Consider the following 20,444-nt stretch of genomic DNA (forward strand, 5'->3'; position numbering starts at 1 on the left):
TTTATGTCGTAGAACAAAACGTTAAAATCTCTTCAGCTTGTGTGAACCACAGACCTGATTTCAGGCTTCTAACTAAGAACCCATTCAAAAAACCCGTTGACTTCCAGACGAGGGAACAGGAAGTGTTAAAATGCTAACTCATTTCCAGGTTTTAGGACTCATTCCTGTAGCACTCAATTGGCATTAAAGAAACAATTTCAAGTTTCAAGTTTTTATTGGTCACATAATCAACATCTATGTCTACATTGTGCAGCGAAATGTTGTGTTGCCCCTCCAGTACTGTGATTGACATGATAAATATCAAAAATACAATATATACAAAGAAACAAAGATCTAACAAAAGAGGGGGCAGTCCTACTAAATTTAGTACCAAAAGTAAAAGTACCCATTCGGAAAAATGGTCCCTGTCAATGTTTTACTATTATCATTGTTTTTGTATTAATATTACTGCTGCATTAATGTATATCTTGCATTTTACTGCTCTAGATGTTTAAAGGTTGCGCTGATTTGAACTATTTTATATACTGTTGGGTATTTAATCTAGAGCAATACATCATATTCTATAAAATCATCATACTTTTGTAGCGTCGCTGTCCGCTAACCACGCGTCTCTAAAAAGTCAACTTTTCATGAGCTCAGACAAACAGCCTCTGTTTTCATCTCTGTGATGATGCATTTACCAGCTGATCCAAGAGGCTTTTTAAATACTGTATTTAGCTTAAGAGGTAGGAGAATTTTCTCAACTCATAACAGAACACTTCCCCCTTGAGTTAATCACAAAAATTCAAAATACACACATCTGGAGATACATGGTTTTCACTGGACAAGAAGGAAGGGTATGGAAAATTGTAATCTGAAAAGTAGTATAAAGTAGCATAAAATGGAAATACTCAAGTAAAGTACAAGTACCTCAAATTAGTACTTCAGGACAGTACTTGAGTAAACGTACTTAGTTACATTCTACCACTGACCTGTCAACAAGTCCCATGAAAAGACCAAAACTAACAAATTTGTCTGGACTTCCCTACTCTGTCCGAGGGGATATTTACAAGGCCTGTCAAGTTTAAAGCCGGACTGCATGTCTGGAAATTAATGGAGCGTAAAAGAAAGCATTTCCTACTGTTTAAACTAGAATATCAGTTGAAGAAAAGACATTTTTGGCACTGCCTGCAAGCATGTATTTATCTCGCAAGCAGATGACTATATGTGGGAGATATCTGTTATTGCCTGATGTTGTTAGCTCAACAAAATATTCAGAGATTGAAAGAGAAAATATCACGGCTCTGAAAATACATATCACGTGTCAAAACATGCAATTTGTGGTGCCTTTCTTCCATTATACTGGTGAACATCTCTGTGTGGTCCTTTAGTCAATGAGGACGAGCACAATTTGTCTGTTTAGACTACACCTAAAAAGGATCACAAATCCTTAATAAATATCCAATTGTAACTCATCAAAAAGGTCATTTATTGGGGACTCCTTTTATCCTTTAAGAGTACAGTAGATTGTATTGATAGAACCCATCTCCCCCTGCTGTCTTCGTTCATGTTCTACTATGTCTGCCTACCTTCCTTGACAGGAATCGCTGGCTTCTTCTGCCTCAGACCCAGGAGGATGAAGAAGAGGACCAGCGGGATGAAGATCTCAAAGGCCAGCACCCACTGCAAGGGAAAAAGACAAAATTGACAAGATTATTTTGCGCTGCATTTCCGATGAAACCTGCAGGCCAAAGCCGAGTCTAGTCTCAACGCAGTGATCCTGCTGCAAGGTTGACCTCAGTCATTGTTCTTTACCGTGAAACTCCTTGTCGGTTCCCATCTTCCAGCTCATGGATCACACTGTGGACTAGATTGAGTTTGCCTACTGTCACAAATTGAGTCATTAAGGAGGGTGAAGGATGTCCAGTCTGCTCAGGGTTGCCACTGCCAAAAGCGTTCCATAGGATTTGTTTTATTAAACAGGATGTGTAGTGCACATCTTGCACTGCTGTAAATGTGAGCCGTTGCCTCCTTAGTGTTCAGCATGTTTACTGACAACCTTCTGTCCTAATACATTTACGACATTTTATATATGATCGATATCACGGAATACCAGGTGAATTCAAACAGAAATGGCTTCCTCATACTGCAGATGTATTGGCCAAACTGGGAATTACATAACACTTAAAGAATCTACATCTTTACATCAGAACTCAAAACCTTTTACATCTTAACCCATATGATGAAAGAGTTTCAAAATAACACTTTGCGCAGTGTAGACGCTGTTGGACCAGTACTGTACAAAAGACACATGGACCTTGAGCAGCTCGGCTGCTGCTTATAGAGATCCGTTGCCATGGGTCCAGTCCTTTGAATCCGCCCACTCCACTGAGTCGACTGGAAACGGAGTGCAACGAGTTCATAATTCTGTCTGACATCAGGCAGAGATTCGTCGTGTCGCCCATTTTTTATCAGCCAAAATAGACAGTTAAAATGATCTGTTGAGGGCTGGCAGTAGCAGCGCCGCAGCCTTAACGCTGTCTGTGTGGAAACCGGTATACCGCCCAACCCTACTTTAACTGTCATCATTCAGTGTCCTGAGGTTGGGCTGCTCAATTAATCAAATATTAAATGCGATCAGGATTTTGGCTTCCCACAATTAAATGAACATGATCGACTGTGATATTGACGTTAAAATACATGATCCGCTCTCTGCTGCATAAATCAAGCGCTTCCTAAACCAACAGCTAGAGATGCACCGTCAATCAGCAGCCGATCGAAGCCGGACGGTTTTCAACGGTCTCATATTCATATATCCAAGTTTTTTGCCGGTCAGACACATGTGCAGCAGCCACATGATGGTTTTGCACACAGCGGCACTGTCAGTAATGTCACACACACACACACAGCATGTCGTCGGTGTGGAAGTTCTTCAGGTTGAGTGAAGAAAACATAAAGCTACAATTTGTTCCAAAATAAGGCACGGAGGCATAACCTTAAAAACATTTGGAACAGAGATCAACTCGTAATAAAAGCACCGCCTACTGACCAATCAGAGCTCGGTGCGCAGATCGTATGATAATATAACACAAATATGAAGAAGTTTAAGTCATAATCCAGACTAAAAACAACACAGTTTAAACTGACAGATGCAGGAAGGACAGCTGGCAAAAGATCTGCCATGTGTGAATGTGTAAATCAATAGGCTTATAATATCACTGCACAAGAATTCTGATTATAATTACATATGTGTGTTCTGTTAAATTAATGTGTTGCTAAGATGTATTCTTATAGCGTGCATGACAATATTTTATCCTAATTGTTTCAGCTGCATCCCCGGCACGGTGAAACAGACTTGGGAGCAGATCAAAAATAATTTATCAAATGTATATCAAATGTCAATGTCGTGCATTTACAATCCCACAGACTGTACGCATTGCCTCGGTTGCTTTGCTAACGGTTGGCCTACTTTATGTATGCTGTGGGTGATTATAAGACAAGAAAGTAAGCCTGCTCACTGCTTCGAATTATGCTCTTATATTTATTTTCTATTTGTTCCCAAGTTTGCTCTAAAAGCAACATATTCATTTAACAGAAATCACAAAGTAATCCTAGTCAGATCTACCCACGCTCTAGACGGGGTAGTGATATTATACGTCTGTTAATTTACGCATTCACACAGTCGGCGATTTTTTCTTTTGCCAGCTGTCCTTCCTCCATTAGGCAGAATCAACTCTGTTACTATTAGTCTGGATTCTGAATGTTAATTTTGAAGAATGTTCTTAACCGATAACCGACCCTCGTACAGATGTCTATTTGTCGGTGAATAAATGCTGCGAGGCTACATCTCCTCCGCTCAAGCGAGTCACGTCTGAGGGCAGAAATCCACAATCTCCTCCTTTCTAAGTGGTCTTTTTCTGAAGGGATACGGTAAAAGCACATCCCAGGTTTGTCTCCCCGTCGGTTAGTGCATCCAATTGCACAACAACTGTCCGGCATTTTCAATAGATGGCGAAAATCAAAAGGTCTGCGACGAAATTCAGTCACCTTGTTAGCTGGCGGGCAGCGGGAGACGGCGTTGTATTGCCCTCCAGGGGGGCGTTCCCATAGGGCCCTGACGTCACGCGAAAACTATGACAGGAGCCAACTTCCTGTATCTGCAACGCCGGCTGCGCCTCTTAAGGTGGGCTCTTAAGGTGGGCTCTTAAGGTGGACCAGCTTTTCCCGTAAAGTGACAAGTTTTTCTCGGCTTTTTAATTAATTATTAACATTTCTTTTAACCGTTTTAACCGATAGCGTTAATCGGTTAAAATGCTTAATGTCAGTTAACGGTTAATTATTAACATCCCTAGTCTGGATTATGTGTTTCCCTTCTTCCTATTTGTCTAATATTATAGTTTGCACTTTCTTTGGAAAATATGACAACATAGTGCTATCTTGTTGCATTGTCCACACAGAACCATGGGAACCATGATGTCTTTGTGAGCCTGTCTTGGACACACACACACACACACACACACACACACAGTTGGTGTCTCTGTGTTTGTGTCTGTGAAGGTCATGACAGACAAACAGGCCTTTTAGACAGACAAGAGACCATTGACACACACACACACAAAAACAAAACTCCCATCTCACATTATCAAACACATTCAAATGATGGGACTCTTACACGTGACTACACACACATACACACAAGAGACCAAGACCTTCTCTTGTTAAAACTGTATTGATTTTCATGTCTTGGAAGAACAAAAGCAAACATCTGATTTGAATAATGAACCCCTAACCCCCATAACCCACTTCCAAATTTCACCATCACGGCTGCCCGGGACTCATCTACCGCTTCAGCTTTGTTCTTTTGATGTTGTTTTTTAACGCTGCACTTTTTTAATATTCTTATCTTATCAACTTATCAACAACGGATATATGTGTAATGTGAAACAGGTCGTAGTGACGAACCCACAGAAAATATCACCAACTCTGTAGCTTTGTAGCATCTTTTGGCTCACTCTTTTGGTTTTTGGGACCAAAGATTCTGCTTTCATTGATCCTGTTTCCAGCAGCAGCAGCAGAAGGCAGCTGTTTGCAATTAACAAGACATTTTAATTCTACTCATTGTACTTCAAACTACAAACTACAGTTTGGTCAAACTTTTCTTTGGGTGAGAAAATGAAGGCAAATGGTAAAATGATCACCCAAACTGTTGTAACGATCCATCACAGGTTCTAGACACACTTCTGGCTTCAACATTGACCTACTGTACTTACCATCATTTGCACATCATTTTCCTATTCAAAGGAGGTGTGCTAATTTTCAGACACTACATGCTGGATAAACTAGTGGTTTGAATGCAACCAGTCTGATGGTCTGACTGCTTGTGTTTCTTGACCCATATGACTTATTTTTTAGCAATGTCACTGTGTTCCCAAACAACAAAACATCGGACTTTAGCACGGGAGAACACTTCTCGCGTCCTGTTTCCTACCGACAGTCCATGTTGGTTTCTTTTACGGAGTATCTATTTGAACCCGGATCACAATAGTCACACATCAGTCGGCAGCTAATTGGCTATTTACACCCGCTCAAGTTGAATATGTTACTTAACTTCTGACAGAATGATTTAGTAGTAGTAGTAGTAGTAGTAGTAGTAGTAGTAGTAGTAGTAGTAGTAGCAGTAGTAGTAGTAGTAGTGGTAGTAGCAGTAGTGGTAGTAGTAGTAGTATAAATCCAGTTTTAACCTCTGCAATGCTTGGATCGAATGTTGTCTTTGTATTCTGATGTGTCAACTTTGGTATCAAAGATGGAGTCAAAAATATGAGTTATAACTTTCAAGAACAACTAGAGTTTATTACATTACATTATTGCATTCTTTTTTGTAGTTTTTATTTCTATCAGTAATAATATAACCATACTCATTGTACCCTAAAAAGAAGTAAGACTTGTGGAAAAACACAAGCAACCAGATAATCAGACGGACTGAATACAAACCAGCAGCTTAGTAAAGCTTATGTGGAAGAGAAAATGAATTGTGTGTTGTAAACATCCATCCCAGTTTACAGTCCCACTTCCTGCTTCGACTTTGACCTGCTGTTCTTGCAGGGCACACAGGATTATTGGCAACATGTTGGTCATGCACACTTTCCCAATTTATGTCCCAATAAAGTGGTTTAGATAAACTCCTGGTTTGTTTCCAACCTGCCTGATAGTCAGACTACTTGTGTTTCTTGATCCCTCAGACTTGGTGGTGATGTCACCTCATTCCCAGGTCTCAGAAATGACTTTGGTGATTCAAATGTTGTTATAATCGACAGCGATGGACAAAACTATAACAAACATGGTCCCTTTAAGATGAACAATCCCGATTACAAATGAGACCTAACGTACAAATAATACATCCACACAAAGAAACACATCACTACTGGTGTTTTTCTAAAAGAGAACATGCCACAAAGATTTGCTCATGCATGTTTCACACTGTGCCTACACACACTTTATGAGTCATCAGAGCAGTGGAATACAGCAAAAAGAAGGACATCTGCAAAGAGGGATTTCATTTGGTGCCTTAGTCTTGTCAGTACACCATAGATGTGTGTATCGCACTTTACTGGAACACAACAGGTAGATCGTTTCCATATTGACATCATATAGCAAAGTAATGTGGAAATAAGAACAATGAACTTGTTCGATAATAAGTTAGACTAGGGCCGTCAACGTTGATGCAATAACACGTTTTAACGCTACTAATTTCTTTAACGCATTAACGTGATCAAATTTTCGGAGGTTGCAGCGGGCTCAGTTTTAAACCTAGGGTGAAGATATTGGCATCATACGAAACTAGAAAGCATAAGGAATACTACCTTGTAGTGAAGGAGGTGAAATAATGCTCCAAAATTGTGCTAAATTTTGTTGAGGAAAAACTTCAAGATATGTGAATGTAAATAGGTTCTCTGGGTACCCACGAGTCTCCCCTTTACAGACATGCCCACTTTATGATAATCACATGCAGTTTGGGGCAAATCATAGTCAAATCAGCACACTGACACACTGACAGCTGTACATTTGCAGAAAGCAATCATATTTGTCCACTCCCATGTTGATAAAAGTACTGAATACTTGACAAATCTCCCTTTAAGGTACATTTTGAACAGATAAAAAATATGCGATTAATTTGTGATTAAATATTAAATATTTTAATCGATTGTGCCCCTAATTTAGACCTTTTAGTGGACAGTTCAAGTTCAAGTTTATTGTCACCATAAATGCTTGTAATCCTGGCTTAAAGCCCACTTTTCTGCACACAGATTTTTTGTCTCAGTCTTCTGTATCACTTAAAATTTAGGAAAAATTTTACTTTGGCATTTGAGACCAACACTGACCACTGACATCTGTACAAATAGTCTATACGGGAGCTAAATTATCCATACTGCAATGATACATGCCTAGAGTTGAGATTTAAAGCATTTATCCCACATCAAATGTATCAGGTATAAACATTTGCAAGTAAATTAAGTTATAAATATAACTAAAACTGAGATCTGTAATCACCTTTTATTAGCTGAAAACACACTACTAAGTTTTTAGTTGTACTGAAGTCTAATAATGAGCATATCCTGTAGCTACTGTACAACCGGAGGATAAACTAAGCAGCAGGATATACTAAATGTTGATTAAATGTATCGGATGCATTGAAATAACAGCTATTGCCTATAGGGCTGGGCTGTATATTGACTTTTGAAGGTATATCGATATATTTTCAAATAAGGTATTTACTTGCTGACAATCTTGACCAGGACTCCCTGGCAGATGATATATTGAATCTCAAAGGGACCTTTCTAGTTAAATACAGGATAAATGAAACATCAAATAAAAAAGGTAAGGATAGGAGATACTGTACATGTACATAGGATAAGACAATACCGTTTATATCCATATAGTTTGATGTTGCATTCCATGACCCATTTCTTCCATAAAGCCGTGCCAGTGCATGCATCTCTCCTCTCTTACACACTCTCCGTGCAAAAGTGGAAGCACTTCAAATCTAATTAAAAAAACAGTGCCATAAACTGCAGTACGAAGAGTGTGTTAAACTCTGTGCTGTTACTGCGACTCCGGCCGCGAAGCCTTGGCAGCACTGAAAAGTCTTCTGCCCCGAAACAAAGCATGTTGCAAGAGTCATTTACCCGTGGTGTGCCTTATAAAAAGAAAAGTGCGCGATATAATTACCATACCATACCACTAAAGATATGGTCCCTGTTGCAACAGTGGAACAAGAAGGCTCTGAAAAGCTGAAAAAACTATCTACCCAAGAGACCAGTTGCAACTACTTTGCAACAGAAGCACTGCCAGAAATGTACACTGAGGTCAGATCGGCTCGCAAAAGTGACTCATTTCGCATTGACAACCTATGAGAGAGAGAATCTATGAGAGGCGCGAGTCAATCACTCACCAACTCCGACCAAACGGTCAAACTAGTCAGCGCTGATCAAATATGAATCAATATTCTGTTACTGTAATGCCTATTTCTCTCCTCAGATGTTTTCAGAAACACCTTGTAGTGTACTGTTTAGCTGTAAAATCAGAAAGCTTATGACCCGGCAGCCATGTTGAGATCAGTTGAGGAAATACCGAGCACCGCCCACCAGCCGGAGCACAGCCAATAGGAACTTTCTCTCTCTGAAATGAGCTGTGATTGGCCAAAGTCTTCTGTCACTATCTAGCGATTTCCTAAAGCCTGAAAACAGAGCCATGAGGAGGAGCAGAAGTCTAGTTTTCTCTCAGAACACTTGAATTACAATATGCTGAAAGGTTATTATGGATTTTTGCCCGATCATGCCAAAATATTCTGCCTACTGAAGCTTTAAGGCTAAAGGGGGAAGCATTAGTGCTACAGTACAGCTTCTGCCGCTACTGAAATTGACCATTATGTCCATAAACTTGCAGTGCAGACATATCATTGAAGATACCAGGGAAATGTTCAAGTTCAGCAGCATTAGATAATGCACAAATCTATACAGCTGTTTTCACACTTTTGACTTGTGACTCAAAGGTGTAGTTGTTTAATCAAACATCCCTATTACATCACACATCCCACAGGTGATCTGCCTCTTTAAATAAAAGATTAAAAGGTTTTTAAAGATTTTCTCTCACATATCTCAGATGTGCAGTGCACTTCCTCTTGTTGAATCAGATGTGCAATATAAATGTCCAATTGTACATATACAACTGCTGAATACTGGTTATAAATGATTCCGCCATAACAACACTGTATAACTGTGACATACCTGGCTTGTTTCATACATATCTTACCTCCAGTATTCTATTTATTATTCCTATTTATTTATTTTGTTTCTGTTTTTTTGTTGCCTTACTCTTCTGTTTTTGAGTGATATATGTAATTACTAGAAGCTACTGTAAACCGAAGTCAAATTCCTTGTATGCATAAGCACACTTGGCCTATAAAGTGGATTCTTATTCTGACAGGACATGGCATAGATGACAACTGCATCACCCGGGCTATTTCTCTGTGTAAGAGAAATGTCAGCAGCTTTTCGTTCAGCTGGAAAAAAATAAGAGCGCTGATGGCCAAAGTCCAGATTGAGCTGGGTCTGCCGGCTCACCAGCTCATCACAGAGTCAGACACACACTGGGGATCAAGGCAGCAAATGATCAAGAGGTTCCTGGAGCAGAAGGGAACACTCACAAAATTCCTGTCCGCTGACAAAAAGTCCAGGCATCTTGTCCCTACACGGCAGCACATAGAGGTGACTTCCATAGACTTCACCGATGCCCTGTCAGGTGAGGAGTATGTAACCCTTCAAGACCTGCACTGTGGATTACTTCAATGCCAAGTATGCTGACCCAGTCACCAGTGACCTTTTGGACATGGCCTCACTTGTGGTTGCGGTTCAGGGCCAAATACATCCCAAGTGAAAATATCGATACTTTGAAACACAAAGCTGTCTTAGAGGCGGAGTCTCCGCTGGCTGATCACGGTAGCTGTCACGTTTGAATGCATTTAACATTAATGTCAGTATATGGGTGCACTACGTTAGCTTTTAGCGTCGGCCGATTTGACCACGGAGATGCGAATGACGGCCGGCTTGACCGCCACGTCACCGCGATAGGATAACGTTTCCTGTCCGTGACAGAGTTAGCATGCAGCTTTAGCCGTGATCTCTAGCTCTGCTTTTCCTGCAATGTGTGAAACCCAAAGTGTTTCCCATCCTTTACTGGATGTGTAGTGTTTACCACGCTGGATTTAACATGGGAGGGTGCAGGTCGTATCCACGTGGACCCTTTTGTACTTTCTCGCTGCAGCTTGATTGAAGGATACGGAACGGATATGATGTCATGTTACTACAACAACAGTCACATACAAAACCTGACTGTAATGTCCATTAGCAACCACACACACACACACACACTCCCATATGCACTAAGATGCTAACATGCAACCATGGCACACCCTGGCAAAAACATACACACACACACACACACACACAAGCCTCTGCTGATTGTAGAATCATTATTGTTCATCATTAACAGACTGTCAGCTGTGTTGCACACCAGTGACGTCATTCAGAACATTTGGAATCACAATGAAAGCTATGTTTGAGACTTATAGAGTCAGCTTAGGGCAGGAGGGCGGGCAACATACGCACACACACACACACACACACACACACACACACACACAGAAAGGAAAAGAAGAAGAGTTGGCTGACACCCCCCCTCCATCTCTTGCAGACCATTGCCATATTCATTCTGCACACTTGACCTCCCACAGCTCTTTGTCATAGATTACTTCTTGAGAATTGGAAAAAGCTGAACAAATGATCTTTTCACCAGTAGAATGGGGAGGAAAATAAGGACAAATGTCAATCTGAAGATGAGCCAGAGGGAAAAAGGATGTTTTCACACCATCTCTGTGGCACCACAGAACCTGCAACTACCAGCACAGCAAACTGCTTTCACACATATTGGATAGCATGAGGATGTGATGTTTTATCATCAAACACTGAGCGTTTCTTGTGAGTGCGGACTTGTGAGTCCGTGTAAAAGGGTTTATTTCATCCTTCAAATTCAAGTATTAAGATGAATAAGAGCAAGACCTGATCACGAGTCCCTTTTTGGAAATTTCATGTAGCTAATATGTTTTTGCATATAGCTTTTGAAAATGGACACAGCTCTGTCTCTGAAGTCTGAGTGAAGCAGGATTACTCGACTTTACAACTACACGACTGAAAATTGAGTTTTATGAAAGTGGTGTGTATAAAGTGAATAAATCTGAAAACGCCGGCCAGACATTTCAACGTGGACAATCACATCAGACAGTGATACAGTGAACTGAATACACATTTTGGATGTAAGAGTAAAAACTGGTGAAAGCTAAAAATTCACTTTTAATCACTCGTATGTGCCTCATAAGAACTTATCCGTTTGCACGAGTGGTTCTTGGTTCCCACTGTCCACTTTTTTTGTTGCCACAAAAAATGGCAACAAACATGAACAAGATGTACATACGTAGAAGCTTTTGTAAGTCGATTTATACAAATAACAAGTCTTCCGTGAATACAGAAAATGATGTCAACAGAACTGATACGACACCTGCAACTGATTGGTTAGCAAAAATAAACAACCAAAAATAACCTCTAACATCAGGATGTCAGATTGACTGATGTAGTGAAAACAAAAAGGTAGTTCAGTCTGATTCACTGTACAACACTAGTGTTGGATGCAGTGTTTGGCAGTTTGTTTCATTTTAGTTTCATAGTTTTATATCAGTACCAGGTTAGGTCAGATTTAGGGATGCACCGATACCTATACCAGTATCGGGTATCGTGTCCGATACTGTCCTCATGTACTCGTACTCGCAAAACGTCTCCGATACAGTGCCACCGATACCATTCTACGGCAGCGTGACGTTAACCTCTCGTCACCATCTTTCGGGTCCTATTGCACGCGCTCACGCTCCACCTCTCTGACGGTGCGGGCGAGACCAGCCGGTGGTGCGCCCGACCCGTGGGGCCGGGATCCCACCTCAGGCGGCGCTCACCGGCCCTCACTTCCATTGCGCCATAGGGTTTTGCTTGCTCCCTCTGACTCGCGCATGCGGTAGACTCATTGGTCCGTGTTTCAAGACGGGTCGAGTGGGTTGCCAACATCACCGCAGACCTCTGACGCCTTTTACCTGGGCCGAGCCCCACCCTGGGGGCACGACGCGGTTGGGGCACACTAAGGACAGTCCGGTCCGGTGACACTTTGTCCACGGCCCCAGGAAGCACCTTCGCCACGAGCCTTTCCAAGCCGACCTAGAGCCGGTCGCCTCCTCATATGCGGGACTCCCCAGCCTGCCGTGTGTCTCTCACACCCTCCGGCTGGCTGTTAACGAGGGTGTTTTGGCACAGAGAAGTACTCGTATCGGTACTCGGTATCGGCGAGTACCCAAATGTTAGTACTTGTGCTCGGTCTGAATATTGTGGTATGGGTGCATCCCTAGTCAGATTATCAGGTTAGGACCAGCAGCATGAAATGGTTCTACCTCTCTACACACACTCAAGCACATGTACACTCTGCAGGGACACACCCCAGCCCTTTTTAGTGAACCATTCACCCACACATTCAGCCACCTCTACAACACAAAGGATCTCTAACTCTGCTGCTGGTGCATTATTAAGCAGACGCTCACCACTCATTTGTAGATCAATTATTAAGAGGGCTGATCATGACTCTGCAATGAGCTGAATGAGGCTGGGGGTTCAGAGAACACGGGGGGGGACAAATATAGACCAGTGCCAAAACTAACCCCACACAATAAATAATAGATCATCTTAAAGCAGGTGTGGTCTATAGAGGTACACTGAGGATCAAGATAAAGCCTGTTGGAGGTTAGTTTCTACTCATGTTCATTGACCACTCTTGGCTACATAATGTACAGTGATCCATCTCTGACACAAGACTTATGGCTGCCCTTAAAAATGCAAAGAAATAGCTTTGCATTCTCCAAATGCTGTGCACATTTGGAGCAGGAATATTCTGTAATTACAAGAGTAACCCTCAGAAAGTCATAGTATAGCAGCTACATTTGAGCTTTTTTTCTGGACCAGGACACTTGAAACATTAACAATTCTTCTGTATTTTATTTTCAAATAATCAATTACAGTTTTTTAGTAATTAGTAACATTTAACTAATACTGATTTCACTTTTTCAAAACTGTTCAGTACAGTTTATTCTTACCAACATCCAAAATGCACTGATACACCCAAAACACTTCATACACATCTGTAATCGACTAATCATTTCAGCGCTACTTAAAATTCTGTACGGTATGTCCAGCATGTAAGTGGATATAGAAAGAGTTGCTGCTGATTCAGTAAGTAACCAAGCTTCTCTCAAGTACCCAGTTTAAAGTTTGGTGCAGTGGATGTAAATAGAGGCTGCCTGTTGCATAGTCGTGTGCGTGTGTGTGTGTGTGTGTGTGTGTGTGTGTGTGTGTGACTGAGTTATAGAAAAAAGCAGAGACAAAAATACCATCTTTCAGGAGCAGGACTGGGAAAAATGCATCTAGGCATTAAAGCTTCAGTAGGCAGAATATTTTTGGCTTCATTGGGCAAAATTCCATAATAACCTTTCAGCATATTGTAATTCAAGTGTTCTGAGAGAAAGGTAGACTTCTGCACCTCCTCATGGCTCTGGCTTTAAAACATCTAGCCCGTGACAGGAGACTTTGGCCAATCACAGGTCATTTCACAGGTCCTGTTCAGACATGGTATTAAGATGCGTCCTCAGTGATCGGATCACAAGTACGTCTGTTCACACCTGGCATTAGAATGCATCCCCACATGCATCTTCAGTGACCACTTGTGATCCGATCTCACTAGTAAACACGTAGTAAACACACGGCTAATACAGCAGACGTTGTAACGTAATATTACATGAATGTCAGTAGTAATATTGTGAATTCGGGTACATTTTCTATCAAAATTAAGGTTATTGTACCGGTGGTCCCCGGGACCTCTGCGCCACCGGGACCTCCGCGCCACCGGCACCGCTGCCTTTGCCAGACAATAGCGGGGTACAGAGCTCCAGAGAGCCGGGAGGAGAGAGAGAGCGGGCGGGCGGGCGGGTGTCAGCTCCGACACATTTCCGACAATACGATAATAATGCACTTCCTGTTCCCAGTCTGATAGTCTGTAGACTATGTAGCCTATAGATAAGATTTATTTTAATAAAATACAGATGAACCGACAGAATACAGTAGAGCACAGAGGCTGTTTCCATGCTGCGAGGCAGACGAGCGCTCGCCTGTCTGTTCACCTGAGGGGCGCAGTGATCCCGCTGATCCCAGCTGGACGTCAGATGAGTAGGCGGTCCTTAATGTGGCTCAGGACACATTCGCGTACACACTGCTGAAAGAATGTGGTCTTATGTGGCCCAGACCAACTCTGAATGTGGTCTGAAAGATCTGATCTCAATGCGTCCTCAATGCTTCTTGAGTGTGTTCACACTTGTACGTAAAGCTGTCCACTTGTGATCGGATCACTGAGGACGCATGTTAATACCAGGTCTGAACAGGGCCAGAGAGAGAGCGTTCCTATTGGCTGTTCAACGAAGGCAGCTGTCAATCATTCGGGAACTCTGATGAAACGGTCAAACAAGGGAGCGCTGATCATATATATGAATTAATATTCTGTTACTGTAATGCAGCGTAAAATGTTTTCAGAAACATCTTGTAGTGTACTGTTTAGCTGTAAAATGTGAAAGTGTGCTCCGGCTGGTGGGCGGTGCTTGGTATTTCTTCAATTGTTCTCAACATATTTGCCGGTGCACAAACTTTCTCATTTTACAGCTAAACGGTACACTACAAGATGATTTTGAAAACATTTTACGTGAGATATAGGCATTACAGTAAAGAGAATATTGATTAATATTTGATCTGCGCTGCCTAGTTTGCAAGAGTTTGTGAGTGATTGACAGCTGCTCAGAGACGGCCAGACACCAGCTCGGCTCTGATTGGTTGTTTTCCTCCCGTCTGTGAGATCTTGCAGATGCCATTTGGAGCACCGGAGGACAACGGAGGACACTGGAGGACACTGGAGGCATATGATTTTTTTTTCAGATTACGGGTCTCATGCACTACTGTCAGGATATAGTGACAGTTTTATAAAAATAACTTTTTTTAAATCATATTTGCTCCATTTCTACCCACTGCAGCTTTAAATGCAGATTTAAAAGGTCGACTGTGAGTCCTTAAATGTGAGATGCACACACATGCACACGCACAATTTAGAGTGAAGGTGTTAGGAGATCTTTTTTTTACTTCAACAGTGGCGTCTGCATTCTCGCTGTGTAACAACATTGTGTAAGACTTCTACTGTGTGAGGACAAAGTCATCTCCCCAGGCTGACAACACCACACACACACACACACACACACACACACACACACACACACACACACTGTAAAAACTCTAACTCGTATTTGTTGGCATGACAAAGCGTTTCAAGTTGTTAAGACTTTGAAATATACGTTATTAACATTTGAGTCAAACATATAAGTCAGTCCAGCAAATCAGACATTAAGTTGGCGTGAAAACCATTAAATGAGTTCATAATACTTATATCTTTCAGTTGTGAACACAAACTGTCGGTTGCGAGTCAACACAAGGGGCGAAAGTTCAGATAACTCTCGTGTCTTTGTTGTGAATGGAGGGAAAGACAACTTTCAGAGTTGAAGTTTGAAGTACTCCGCCCCCCCAGTCTGTCTGTCTGTCTGCACCGGAGCTCCAGGCTGACTCCACACAGGTAAGATTAACTTATTGTTCGTTTGATGTAGTTTGAATTGTGTCATATTTGTATTCAGAGTTATATGGTGTGATACATTAACAGATACGGTAGACATTACCATGACAACAGTTAACGTAAACACTAGTAACGTTAGCTTAGTTAAGGACAGCTAGCAACTAGCTGATGCTAGCGAGGCTTGTATGGACAAGAAGCTTTCAAACAGGGAGGACGTTGTTTCTGACTGGTTAGTCTGAATGCTATTAATGTGTTGTAACGTTACGGTAACGTGTGGTTACAGTATTACAGTTAGAGGGGTAGTTAGCTGCGTCCACATGTCAACGGCTAAACTGCGCTAACCGTTAAGCTGTTAATGCTAACGGGACATTGTGGTGATTCTAGACGGTGTTGGTGAGTAACTGGTTGTAACGGTAGCGTTGCTGTTTGAACTAAAGTATACGTTAGTTAACTGAATGCTTCGTGTCTTAACTAGAAAGCCACTAGGAGAGTTTAGACCTCCTCAAGGACAAAGGCCCGTCGCCCGTAGCGGCCACAGTCAAGTCCGTCCGTCCGTCTTCCGCCCCTCCGGTTAACACCGTTAGCTCTCTCAGCACTATTGCCTCAGATGCACTGACACAACGGGCCGATGGTCGACCGACGGACAGTTTGGGGCCGTCGGTGAGTGTCCGTCGGCCTTGTTTTTACGGTGTGCCCCACAATTAGCTCTGTTAGCACCGTTAGCCCGGCTAGCCACCGCCATTTCGGCTCTGCACCTCCATGTGTGCTTGTGAGGTTTATTCTACCACTGCCTGCTTTGCTAATTTCCAGCAAATTGTCACCTTTGTCTTTCAGATTGAAATGAATGCAGTCACAGAAACTTTTCCGGATTTTGCTGCTTTGGTCCATTGGTGGAATTATGGACAATGAGGTTTGAGTCAAAACACACTTTTTTCAATAAGACTGAGCAAAAAATGTGCTTCTCATGCTGTCCACAAAACACCAGCAGATGATGGCATGCCAATTTGATAACCAAAGTCTTTTCAAGCCAGTGTTACATGTGGAGAAAGTAACTGACATCAAAACACCTTCTTTGGATGATGTCCTTTTGCATTTTAGGTCTTTCAAGCTTGTGGAGAACATCTATGCAGACACTGAGATTTTCGATCCTGAGGCTCTCAACAACCATCATCCATTGACTGCATACACAGTGGGAGGGAAGATACTGGTGACCCCAAAAGTGTGCCTGCTGCATTGAAGGGACGCAGAATGGTGAGTATACTGATTGCTCTTCATAGATTGAGTCTGTTGCTTCTGCTCTCGTCAATAGGCACCCCTGTCTTCAAGAACCGGGCAGTGTAACGGGGTATGATGGATTGAAAATGAGCATAAAATACAAACTTGGTAATTACAGGTCCAAGCTACGTAACGCAGGCTGCATTGAGGTCAGCATTAACCGGAGAAGAAGCGGTGAAGATGATGGTGCAGGTCCTTCTTGAAGAGAGCAAAGCGAGGGGAGATTAACTATGTTCCTGACCACCCAGATACCCATACTGATGACTCGCTGGAGGAGGAAAGACTAGCTCTGGTTGAGGAGTTAAAGAAGAGGAATAAGAATGTTGCACTCATAAAGCAACAGATGGAGGTGACATTCTCCCTGAGGCGCAAGGAGATTGTGGAGCTAGTGCCTATGGTGTCAGAGGTTCAGGAGCGGTGGCCTGCTCTGTTTACGAGGCAGAGGTAAGCAGCTGAGCAAATAATATATTATGTTGTGTTTCAGATTTAGTCTTTGCAAAATAAGAATCTGAAGTTGTTTACTTCCGTTAACCCTCATCCTACCAACTGGGGTACTGGCAGACCCCAAAGGTATACTTTTTGTCATATCTCACATGCTTTGTTCTATCATTTAAATTTTTCATCACTTTGTCAATCAATTTGTTCCTTATGACTTCATATCATTGTTTTCTGTTTTAATTAGTGATTTTTAAAAATACCAATGTATTGGGGTCCTGGGGGTCCCACCAAAAACACCCAATTGCAGCCTATGCAGTTAAAATAGGTAAAATATAATAGATAAATCAAATGTTTGCCATGGGTCCTAATTTATTATTATTGTAATTAATGTCATCCTTCAGATGACATTAATTACACACAATAATGTTTTGAGATGGCATAAGTTAACATGGTGCTATGATGGTTGTTTCTTACAGTAGATTATTCTTGTGGTCCCCAGGATGAGGGTTAATGAAATACATATTTTAACATGAGGATGATGTTGAAATTGTATTGACTTTGTATTTGACATTTACGTTTGCTGTTCTGTTCTTCAACAGATCAGGGAAGAGTTTCTTCGGATCACCAACAAGGACCTAATAGACAACTTCGGAGCAGCCATTAATCAGCACACTCCTAGGCTCCTTAAACTCTATCGGGCTAGGCGGACAGCTTTCCCGCCTGAGATGGATCAACTCCTTACAGACTGGGTGAAGAGGTGAATTTTTAGACTTAATAATCTCATTATTCTTGACATTATGGAAATAAATGTATAAAAAGGATTTTTTTTTTTTATAAAGCTGCACTAATCAATATTTTTAAATAAACAATGGGTCAAATTTAAGGTGTTGCTCATAGTGACAAACCATCAGAATAACCCCACTGTACACTACCTAAGGGACAGACAAAGATAGCGACAAGGTGGTGAAGAAAGTGGAACACCTAACAGCTAAAAAGCCAGCTATTTATATCAGTTAAAAGGAGTAAATCTTAGACTTTCATTCAACAGGTATTTGCTGGATGTGGAAGAGGACAGCTGTTTGCCACATAATCAACCTTATAAGGCCATAATATATCAAGTGTGTGATTGTTTCAGTCTGTTGAGTCCTGCACCTAAGTGGGCAAAATAAATAAATAAAATAAATGCAGCTTTAACACAAACTGTGAAGCATGTTTCCATGTTTGTTCTTAGCTTTCTTCATGTTAGTTACATCTTGGTGTAATTTTTCTTCCAACCCTTTATGTTTCAGACATCTGACATCACAGTACATCGACACACTGCAGCCTTGAAGGGCCTCCCCTTGTATCTCCGTGACAGTCATGAGAAGCTGTTCAGGAACTGTCTGGTGAGTGGTTATTAGTAGAAAAAGTAAATATTTATTATTATTCTGTTATTAAAAATAGACTCTCTTTGACTTCAACCTTTGCCTCTCTGCCATTTTGTCCCATTCTAGTCTATCCATCCCAGTGTCCTCCTTGTTTTCTTTATCTGTCCCAATGCCCACAGCGTCTTCAAGAGTTGTACTTTGCTGGCTATTACTTGATGTAATTTCTTTCATGTATATGGGGGTTAATTTTTTGGTTGCGGGGTATGAGATGGAAATATTTAACCCTAAGATGATTCCTTAGGTTGTCTAGTTTTATATGAGACAGTATCTTCACTCATTTTCTGTCTGTCATCACAAGGCCACTGACCCAGAAGAGGAGCAGACGAAGGGCCTCATCGTGGGTATCCTCACTGTGTTGGAGGATGATGACAGTTCAGCTCATGCAACAGTCATTAATGTTGCTGTTGTTGTAGAAGAAGACATCGTCCTCCAGGATCTCCCTGACCTGCCAACGGCTTTTGCTTACCTCTTTGGGCTGATCTACGCTTTAAACCTCCAGTACCCAAAAGAACTGAGGTACACATTCGAAACCATTCAGAAAGTTTTCATGGAACTTGGAACTGATCTCTCTGCAAGGGTCCGATCCTTCAAAAACAAACTCCTTCAGTGAATCCACCGAGTTAGCTGATAATGTTGGGTCTGGGACAGTTTTGAATTGCAGAGGTTCCTGTTGCCCCTTGTAGAATGATGTAAATCTCCGTTGCCTGAGATGGATCCCCCTCTACCTCTTCTGCTTTTAAGTTCACTCTCTCCACCTCTCCTCTCCCTTTTCCTGTTTCTCCATTTCTCTCGTCATCTTCTTTCCTCTCTCAATCGGTCACCTTAACTTGTCTAACTTTCTTACTTAATTTGCATATTCTCCCGTTCTCACTCAAATTCTGACCTCTAAAACTCTCCCCTTCTGTCCAGCCAACACGATAACTGTCTCTCTGCAACTCACAAACTCTTATCTACCTCTAACTCCTCTTCTATGTCTCCCTACCTGCCCATCTCTTGCGCTCCAACGCAAATTGATGACACACACAATTGGGCTACCTTGGTATTTTATTGTTAAACAGTTTTATTAGATTGACAGTTCTGGATCACAATTGTTCTGTTTGGAGTTCCATTTCAACCCATGAGCTACTTCTTGTGGTAACTCTGAATCTTCTTATGTTTTGTATTTTATCATGGTTTATTACACGGCGTTGTTGAATACTCGATTCTGATTGGTCAATCACGGCGTTCTGCGGTCTGTTATTTCTTTATAGCAGACCGTTGCTATGGGCGCAGCTCTGATGTTAGACTCTGACAGTCCGTTTTGTGTCAAATTATTGATTTCTTCAGTAAGTAACTGTAATAAGCGGGATAATGTACAGCTAGTGGGTCATTGTTGTGAAAGAATCCCCTTCAGTGCGATGCCGCTCAACGTTCCTTTCACAACAATGACCGGCTCGCTGTACATTATCCCTTACGTAGACGAGTGTACTGTTTTTAGTAGTCTCACTGTCGAAGTGCTGACTTTTCCCTTTTAACTTTATC

At 41.7% G+C, this 20,444-nt stretch overlaps 1 protein-coding gene and 1 long non-coding RNA gene across 4 annotated transcripts in view; one reads left to right on the forward strand and one right to left on the reverse strand.

The window, feature by feature from the left end:
- Window positions 1-20,444, reverse strand: part of abca2 (ATP-binding cassette, sub-family A (ABC1), member 2) — a 124,024-nt gene that overhangs the window by 84,871 nt on the left and 18,709 nt on the right. The window contains 1 exon segment of the mRNA XM_037777355.1: window positions 1,569-1,662. Coding sequence (XP_037633283.1) covers window positions 1,569-1,662 — 94 coding nt within the window.
- On the forward strand, window positions 15,724-17,259 carry LOC119492696. Of its 3 annotated transcripts, none has more exons than XR_005207838.1 (4): window positions 15,724-15,786; window positions 16,618-16,693; window positions 16,882-17,034; window positions 17,177-17,259. It is a non-coding gene; the product is annotated as an uncharacterized LOC119492696 (long non-coding RNA). The 3 variants fall into 3 exon arrangements; XR_005207839.1 differs by lacking the exon at window positions 15,724-15,786 and adding an exon at window positions 15,908-16,012; XR_005207840.1 differs by lacking the exon at window positions 15,724-15,786 and adding an exon at window positions 16,363-16,443.

This window comes from Sebastes umbrosus, chromosome 8 (assembly GCF_015220745.1).
Source record: "Sebastes umbrosus isolate fSebUmb1 chromosome 8, fSebUmb1.pri, whole genome shotgun sequence".
NCBI classification, from domain to species: Eukaryota; Metazoa; Chordata; class Actinopteri; order Perciformes; family Sebastidae; genus Sebastes; species Sebastes umbrosus.